At 42.5% G+C, this 9,764-nt stretch overlaps 1 protein-coding gene across 1 annotated transcript; it reads right to left on the bottom strand.

Annotated features, from left to right (window-relative positions):
- Positions 1-575: 575 nt before the first annotated feature.
- On the bottom strand, positions 576-8,678 carry Ttr (transthyretin). Its single transcript, XM_028774851.1, has 4 exons — positions 8,426-8,678; positions 7,329-7,459; positions 4,352-4,487; positions 576-830 (listed from the first exon to the last, which is right to left on the bottom strand). The coding sequence occupies exons 1-4, from the start codon at positions 8,492-8,494 to the stop codon at positions 723-725; spliced, it is 444 nt and encodes a 147-aa protein (XP_028630684.1). The 5' UTR covers positions 8,495-8,678; the 3' UTR covers positions 576-722.
- Between the last annotated feature and the right edge of the window lie 1,086 nt (positions 8,679-9,764).

The following is a 9,764-nucleotide window of genomic DNA, read 5'->3' as shown; positions in this document are numbered from 1 at the left end:
CTCCCCTGGGAATCCTAACAGTCCCACCTCTGTCTACCCTGTCTAGCCATTGGGTGCCAGCAACTTTATCAGTGTGAATCTTCGTGCAAACAATTTTGGGGATCTAAATTAACATAATATAAGCAGCCACAATTAGTCCCTTAGATTTATCTTTATCTATTCACTAAAGGTTATAGAAAAACCAAATATTTCATTTTTAGAACATGTCTTTTGGCCTACTTTTCTGTATTGTGACTGAACCTAGGGCCTTTGAATATGCTCCAGGAAAACACTACTGTGCATCTCTAATCCTTCAGATTGTGTGCTTTTAATGGCTACAGATCATGCTTAGATATGCTTTGCTTGTATAACATTGAACAGTTGGCCTACTCTGCTTCCTGACCTATCTGCCTCCAGCAAGTTGCCAGGAGCACCCTTACCCTCCCCCAAGATGAAAAGGATCCCTTTAAACCATGTGCCTAAAAGGTATTGCCTTTCTTTAAAAAGTTCTGATCAAACACTCTCTAGAATTCTTTAGAAGATTTTGGGTTTTAAGAACAGGGAAGAAAAATGAGGAAATAAAAAAGAAACCACAGTTTGAATGAAATAACAGGTGGTTTAATAAGAATGTTTCACGGTATCTTCCCGAGTGACTAACACGGTTTATAGAGCAAGAACACTGTTTCAGTACAAATGGGATGCTACTGCTTTGGTTCAGTCCTGGTCCTCCTGGGCTGGGTCCCTCAATTCTGGGGGTTGCTGACAACAGCGGTGGTGCTGTAGGAGTATGGGCTGAGCAGGGCTGCGATGGTGTAGTGGCGATGGCCAGAGTCGTTGGCTGTGAAAACCACCTGGGAGAGAGGAGAGACAGCTAGTTTTAACAGAGCCCAGAGGTGGGAGCCGCAGTCACAGGGCTCACCAGAAACTCAGTGCTAAACTGGTAATCTTCCTTTTATTGTCTGTTTTCTGGGACAGGGCTGGGGAGATGAATAATTAGATTAAAATATGCTTCCTAAGTCTTTGGAGCTGTGTTCAGCTCCTAGAGAATTGCAGGTCTCTCTTGGCAAGTTTACTTCTGCAGCGTGGGTGGCCCTGGTCAGATCAAGCTGAATCACAGAGAGCCTGAAGGCTGTTGTTCACTTTCTTGGGTTCAGAGAAAAGTGGGGAAAATGGAAACACTGGCACCCACAAACAAAAGACCTGTGGAGAACAGTGGTTGTCAACCCCACTACAAACTTCCAGACCTAGAATGTTGGCAGGAGCCGTTCTCCCGCAAACGGCATGCAGAAGTAGACCTGCCTTTCTACAGTGAAAGCCCGACTAGAAAGTAAGGCTTCTCACATCCCAGTCCAGGGATTTTGCTCCCACTGTCCCCTTGCATTTTCTAGTGTGAGAAGATGTGTGTTTTTAGGGAAAGAACAATGCTGAGAAACTGGGGGAAGCCATCACAGGGTTCTCTCCACAACATAAGCGGTCTGTGGTTGGCAGAAATGCAATTGAAAGTTTTGGAGCTCATGGAAGTTTCTGGACAAAACGTGGATTTTGCAGTTAGCTAGCCACTTCGCAAATCACTAGACTGTCTGAGACACAGGTGCAGCAACAGCCCAGGTGCCAGGAGTGAGTCAAATCCAGAACAGATGTTAAGTATGGAAGAGGTACGTAATTGGACTCATTTTGTGTACAGGTTTTGGATACAGCTTTGAACACACTTTGAATAAAGAGTTTTTATGTCCAAATATAGGGCAAAGAAAGCTTGGATGACAGAGTAAAACTAACACAAAAATAACATCCAGATAAAAGGAAGGGAGAATCATCTTAGACTCTCTGTTGTATTTCTTTATTATTATTTATAGTGCCATGGATCAAATCTTGTGAAAGCTACGCAAGCCCTCTGGCACTGAGTTACAACCCCAGCCCCTGCTAGGCTGGCCACTAACTCATGAGCATTCTACTGTAGCCTCCAGTGTTAGACCAGAGGCACATGGTGCCATGTACACTCTTTGAAGTCTCCTTTCTGCCACATTGTCATCCTGGCTCATTTGTTTCTTCCCCAAAAGTGAAAAAAAGATATTACACCGGTTTTTAAAGAGCGCTCAGTCAAGCTTTTGCCTTGCTGGTAAGAAGACATGAATTTGATCCCCAGAATATGTGCAAAAATGTCTGGTGTGATAGAGAGTATCTGTAATCCCAGAGCTGGGGAGGTGGAGACAGCCTGGGGTTTGCTGGCAAGTCAGTCTAGCCTAGTTGGTGAGCTCCAGGCTAATGAGAGACCCTGTCTCAAAGTTTGTGTGTGGGGTGTGTGTGAAGGGAAGGTGGACAGAGTGCCTTAGAATGACATCTAAGGCTTTTCCGTAGCCTCCACATCCACACACGTGTGCCTGTACACACATACACACATAAAAATTCCCCCAAGCAAAGAGACGTATTGGCTCCAAAGAACATTTCCTAATTTTCCTTGATATGTATGATGGGATCATCCAGGACCCTGTTTGGGGTGGGGGAGTGTCCTGCACTCAAAGGCTGCATTTAGCAGAGTGCTTGTGGCAGAAGGTTTTTATTTTTCAAATGTTTGTTGAATGATAGGGTAGGACCGTGAGTCAGTTGATAGAGTGTTTGCCTGACATCATTGAACTCTGGATTCGGAGCCCCAACATGGAGTAAAACTGCTGTGGTGATTTATGCCTTTTATCCTAGCACTTGGGAGGAAGAGACGAAAAGATTAGCAGTTCAAAGCCATCCTCAGCTAGTTTGAGGCCAGGTTGGCCTACGAGAGATCTTATAGCAAAAGACAAGTCAAAACAAAATAAAAATGTTTGTTGATTGACTTTTAAAAGAGAATCAGACAATTATTCTAACAGGAGTAACATGTTCTAGGTGAATACTTACTGGCACTCCCAGCAAGCTGAGACCCAGAGCAGACAAGATATAAGGGCAATTCATCCAGGGAACAGAGCAAGGGTCCTGTACTGATGCCCAGCTAACAAGGGTGCTGGTGCCCAGTACTACTTTGGTAGGTGGCAGACTTTGATATCTGTGAGCCCTAAAAGTCTAACAGGCCCCTCTGGTTTGTCTGGTAACACCATCATCTGAGATGTCATCCATGGCTAAACTGCAAGGGCATACCCTGGTTGTGCTTTGTTGGTTAGGTTTTGTCAACTTGACACAAACTAGAGTAACCTGAGAAGAGGGAACCTCCACTGGGGAATTGCCTCCATCAGATTGGCCTGTAGGCAAGTCTGTGGAACAATTTTTTTTTTTTTTGACTAACGGTTGATGTAGGAGGGCCCAGCCTACCAGCCTATGCTTGGCAGTACCATCCCCTGAGCACATCGACCTGAGCTGCATAAGAAAAGGAGCTAAGCAAGCCAGTAAATGGCATTCCTTTTTGGTCTCTGCTTCTGTTTCTCCTTCCAGGTTCCCACCTGGCTTTCCTCCACGGGGAACTGTAAGCTATAAGAGGAAATAAATCCTTCTCTCCCCAGGTTGCTTTTCGGTCATGCTGTTTATCATAGCAACAGTCAGCAAACTAGGTCACACGCTGAGTTATTTTTGATGGAATTCGTTATCCCCAGTTCTGACCAGCAGGCCTGGATTCTATTTCCATGACAGTTGCCTCTGTGAAATGAGAACTAAGAGGACCCAGGGAGACTGAGCCCGGTGCCAAGCAAAGGCTACTCATGTGACTTTAGTTATTGGCTTTGGGTTTTGATTTAGCACAATTTCTTACAGAGAAATTGGCTGAGGCATGGAAGGCACACTAGCCAACATAGAGGACAACTCTGTCACCTGCTCACACATGCTAGCCTTGTGACCTTGATGAGGTACTTACTTTCTCTTAGCACGTTGGTAAAATAAGTGTGAGAAGAGGCTACACCTCCATAGGTTGATCATAAGGGTGAAACAGTTTTGATTCAGAAACCCCTTTGCCATCTGATGTTTGCTTGATGACTTAGATATTAAACTGTTTACTTTTGAACATGTCATCCTTCTCTGTGTTGCCAAGAATTGTTTACCCAAACTTCTGGGGAGACTAGGTGTGCTCTTTGGAATAAAGAAAATGCCAGAATTTAGGGAAATAGCATAGGGAAACCCTCTCTTTGACTATGAAATGCCCTTCATGTTATCTGGAGGCTACCTCAAAATCAAATACTTCATTTCTTCAACAAAGAAATGAATATTTACATAAATATAGTTACCTGACCATAAGCAGTGTGAACAGGTTCAGGCCGGGTTGCTAAATGAGTTTTAGAGAAACTCAGACTTGCTTCCCAAGCACCGTGGATTCTGGCTGTAGAATCCACTTTCAGCTCATACCCAAGAGCAAAGGAAACTTCCTGAGACAAAACCCAAACAACTCAGTGTGTCCACTTACCTCTGCATATTCATGGAATGGGGAAATGCCAAGCGCCTTCCAGTACGATTTGGTGTCCAGTTCTACTCTGTACACCCCTTCTATGAACTTCTCATCTGTGGTGAGCCCGTGAAGCTCTCCAGATTCAGCGGTTGTCCTGGAGGGCATAGAAGTCCAGAGGGATTTAGGGGAAAAGAGCTCAGTGGCACAGTAAACGAATGTGTGTGTATGTGGTTGTGATGTGTGTGTGTGTACATGTATGTACCTTCGTATTTTTTCTGTCACCTGAATCAAAAGGGAAGAAATCCTTATGTTTGAGATAAAATAGCAAGAAATTCAAAGGAACTTTATGTACAGCTTTACTATAGCATTTTGTCTTATGAGACTAAAATATAGTAAAATGTTTACCTTAAAAGTCTTAATCTAGGCATATGGGGTCACCTGTTATTGTTCTAGTGCTCTGGGAGTAGAGGCAGGGGGGTTGCTGCAAGTTTGAGGGCAATTGGGTTTAAATAGTGAGTTCTAGACCAGATGGGGCTAGGTGTTGAGGCCTTGACTGAAAATAAATTAATTAAAAATTTTAAAAGAAAGAAAAGCTCTAAGGCCTATGAATGTTGCTTAGTGGTAAAGTTCTTCCCTAACATTTGTATACCCCTGGATTTAATCCCCAACAACACACAAAGGCAAACACATAAACACACACACAAATACCGACACACAGAGACACAAACACATACATATATATATATATACATACACACACACACACACACACACACACACACACACACACACACAGTACTGCATTCAGGGTTAATGACTTGATGAAAGTTCATGACAGTCCCTGAAAGTGTCCCAAGCTGCCCTGACTAACTCTACAGTCCCCTCTAACAGCAGAGTGACAGTCCAGTGTCCCATGGCCTAAGGGTAACTTCTGGAAGTAGTGTAATTTATCATAACAGAAAGCCTAGTAAACAAAGAAGACCTTATAACTGACTTTCTCCTTTTGGAAATTTATTCTGTTCAGAAACTCTTTGCCAACAAGAAATACCAAGTGACTTCCATTTTCACCTAGACATCAGTTCAATAATGGCAATGTTAGAAACTACCCCCTTAGTTACAACCACAACAGATAAAAGCAGCAGTTGTCCTTAGTGGCTCTGACCATGGCTCTTCTCATCTCTCCATTTTTTTCTTTTTCTTTGGTGTGGGTACAAGAAAGAAGAGTCACAAGAAAGTTTGATTATCTGGGTGTTCATTCCACTCTAACTTAAATTCCCTAAACCACTTTTCATGCTGTGCTCAACACTTATATAATCACAAAGACATTAACAAATAGAAACTCAGTTAAAACAGCACCAAAAGAAAATGACCTTCTCAATGGTTGGTGAAAAACACTGGTGGTTCTGGGTATTCAATTAAAGCCTAATATAAAGTCTTCACTCAGGAGACATAACTGCATAGCTGTTCTGCTAAATGCTAAGGGAGTCTTTGCTGTTTTTCCTTTTGGTTTGTTTGTTTAGGGTAATTAGCAGTTTCTTTGAAATCGCTAATTATTAAAAAAAACAGAACAACACAAAATTGTTAAGTGGCTAGCACAGGTAGCAAGTCATGTTGACATGCTAGTGGGTGACTGTGAGATTGGTCAGCCCCTGGGTTTGCCTTGCAGATCTCTCACAAGGCATTTTTTTTATTAAGATTCATGGCTGCTAGCCTTGCACAGAGCTACTCTGTTCTGAGTGTACATTTAAAAAGCCCCTGATTCTGGGTAATGCCAACAAGCCCCAGAAAAGGGTTTGTCAATTCCTTTCCTTTCAGCAATAGATTAGCTAACATACATGAACACATCTTTCGTAAGATTCTAAGACTGGGACTCAAAGCCTGAACATCACCCATGGGTACCAGGGAATCTGGAAACCCCAAAACTATATGTATATAGTTTTATACGTGCTTGTCTTTGAGCCTCTTTGTGGCCATGGAGTCTTTAAATTTTTTAGTTTTTTACTTTCTCTTTTTCTATCTGTCTCTGTCTCTCTCTGATTCTATGTCTCTCTGTGTCTCTGTCTCTCTGTGTCTCTGTCTCTCTGTGTCTCTGTCTCTCTCTCTGTCTCTCTCTGTCTCTCTCTCTCTGTTGTGTGAGTATTTTTTATGTGTGGTGTGTGTGTATTTTTTATATGTGGTGTGTGTTTACACATTTGCATGATCTAAGCTCAAAGCTAGATGTCTTCAATTTTTCTACGCCTTGATTTTTGAGACAGGGTCTCTCACCAAACATGAACCTACCCATTCAGACAGGCTGGTGACCAATAAACTTCAGGGTCCCCCTGTTTCTAAGCTCCTACCCCCAGGCTGGTGTTATAAGCATGCACTACCATGCAGGGCATCTTACACAGAGTCTGGGGACTCACACCCAAGTCCCTAACTTCTGAACAGGCACTTCACTGACTGAGCCATCTCTTCAGTCCCTGGAGACTATAATTTTCATTATCTTCTTAAAGAGGGCTGTGATGTAAAAGGGTTGCAAACCCTTACAAAACAGTGGGATTATTGACTCCCCCTCTCCCTCCCTTCAGTCCTGGACTGTACTTTGGTTCCTGGTCATGCTCTAAGTAATGCAAGAAAGCAGCTTTCTTAAAAGAGGTCTCTGCCCTTATCTTTAAGCTTCTAACAGAATCTTTAGCTACCAGGTTTGTTTGTTTGTTTGTTTGTTTATAAGATTTGTTGCCTGCATGTGAATTTGTGCACCACACACATGGTGGACAGAAGAGGATGTAGGATACCTAGATCCCCTGAGACTGAAGTTTCAGATGGTTATGAGCTGCCATTCTGGTGCTAGGAATCAAACCTGTGTCTCCTACAAGAGCAATAAGTGCCCTTAACCACTGAGCCATCTCTCTGAGCCCTCTAGCTGGTAAGTTGTGTGTGCCTGTCTCTAACAAGCAGAAGAGTCAATGGGAAGCCAGAATCAGTCCCATGGTAGGCTGCTCTACAAGCTTACCCGGAGGCAAATGGCTCCCAGGTATCCTCAGCAGTCTTTTTGAACACTTTCACAGCCACGTTGACAGCAGGGCTGCCTCGAACAGCATCCAGGACTTTGACCATCAGAGGACACTTGGATTTTCCAGCACCCTGGGCATAGAGAAAACAAGAGAAATGACAGTGAAATGGGTCAGAGTAAATGGGCTTGTTCTTTCCGGTGATAGAATCTGGAAAAAACCCAAAAGTACATGCTGATCCCATTACGATAACATAAGTGTTGACAATTAATGAGCTTCTTTATCCAGTATAACATAGACAGCATTGTTCCCAAAGCAAGAACAGTTTCCGCCCCCAGATGCACTGCTGTGCACCAGGGATGTGGATAATGAATTTTCAAAGGGAAAATAGGCCCTCTGAGAACCATTGCTCTGTTCGCCTCTCTATCTGAATGGAGCCACTGAAAAGGTGTGTGGTGCAAAAGACAGAATGGGCTTTTTCTTGAGATCATTTTAATCAGCTGTTGCTATAGTAAATTCTTCTGGTTGTAAAATAACCCTTACATACTTCCTGACTCCTTTAATTATACTGATTAACTCTTTTAAAGGACTTCATCAGAGACTGAAATAGAGTGTTGGCCAAAAAAGACAAAGAAAGATCAATAATAAATTTTGATTAGCTAAAGAACTAAAATATAACCATATGATAGGTATATTAAATATATTAAAGATTTTATGAGAAGTCAATATTAATAGCCCCACTGATAATATGTCTTTTTTTTTCTACTGCTAGAGATTGAACGGAAGGTTTTCCACATACTAGGCATACACTAGATCACTAAACTACACATCCAGCCCTTTTTTATCTTTATTTCTATGTTTATTTCATATCTTTATTATCTAAAGACACCAGAGACTGAGCATTACAGACTCATTGCACTAAAACAACAGGAGAAAGAGCCCGGGGAACCCCAGATCTTCTCTTTGCAGTTTAATGGTAAATATAGAATCTGAGTACCCTTGTCCTAATAACACAGCTACTTCCCAAAGCTGAAGAAAGGCACTTCTTCTTCATCTAAGGTCCAACTGCCATGTCTGGGTCACTCACAGGATCACTCACCCCAGGGCCAGCTTCAGACACAAATACCAGTCCAGCAAGGCAAAGGAGGAACAGGCGAAGGGAAGCCATCCTGTCAGGAGCTAGTGGATCTCTGTGATGGCTTCTCCTAGTGAAGGGGCTTTTATACCCCCTCCTCCCAAGCCAGGGTGCTGATCCCTGCCAATGTGACTCCAAACCTGCTGATTCTGATTATTGACTTAGTCAACAAAGGGAGAATAAGTAACCTACACAAATATGAACCTTGTCTAGGGAGATTAGAGCATCGGAACACTAGCTCTACAAAATATTCTTAACTGGTCATTTGACCAGTCAGATCCACACAACAAAACAGCCTAAACCAAACAAAAGCAGCCTGCTCATAGGGGCCAAATGCATAAGATTTAGGGGATTTTCCCCTTATCGTTTTCTATGCATCTTTCCCAGTTTCTATATACATTTTTACCTTTGGTTTTAGATGATAGATATAAATTGTAATGATTTGTTCTATGTCTATTGATACCTGGTTGTCCTTGTTTAAATACAGTACATCAGAAGATACCATTGTAGTAGGTTACAAGACAACAAGAAGCTCCCTTAGCATTAAAAAACAAAAACAAAAACAACCCCAAAACTCTCTTGTAGTCAAAACCAAGCCTTCTAGATGTTTTGCTTTTTGTCTTTGTGTACATGTGTACCAACATTTCTCCTTTTCTAGATAAAGTTCATTCCAACCCCAGGAATAATGGTGTATTTCAGATTGCCCTTTGTGAGACTAACATGATAAGTCTGTACTGAGTCTAATTGGGAATGCAGGAACAAAGACACTGGCTGATTTTTGTCAGAAGTGAAATTTCTGGAAGAAGGTAGACATGGCTGTGAGAGGTAGATGTTGTACCTGATGACATCTCTTCATCCTCACTGACCGACAAGTCCAGGAACTACAGATTGGGTAATTCACTAACTAGGCATTGCCTCTTAGGGTGCATGTGTGTGCACGTGTGTGTGTGTTGTATGTTGTATGTATGTAAATTAAGGCAGATTGTTTTTATCCTTACACGGATGATATGTAAGAGATACACAGCAGATGTATGTTTTGGACATATGTCAAGGGCAAGTATAGCCTGTGGCATCTAGAGTTGGGGAGACATTCGTATGGCCGAAAGAAACAAATTAGTAGAAGGTCATCAAGAAACCATGAAGGGTCCCAGCTTCCAGGGAGACATAGAAGGGACAGGAAGGAATCCCAGATTATGGAAATGTGCAGACACACATTTAGGAGAGAGGGCAACCATCCAAGAGCAACAATGAGTAGATACAGCCAGAGCAAGACTACTTACAGTCCCACAGCTTCGAGTCTGAC

This window comes from Grammomys surdaster, unplaced genomic scaffold, assembly GCF_004785775.1.
Source record: "Grammomys surdaster isolate TR1022 unplaced genomic scaffold, NIH_TR_1.0 243, whole genome shotgun sequence".
Lineage (NCBI taxonomy): Eukaryota > Metazoa > Chordata > Mammalia > Rodentia > Muridae > Grammomys > Grammomys surdaster.
The sequence above is the reverse complement of the archived record's forward strand: the minus strand, read 5'-3'. Positions and strand labels throughout refer to the sequence as shown.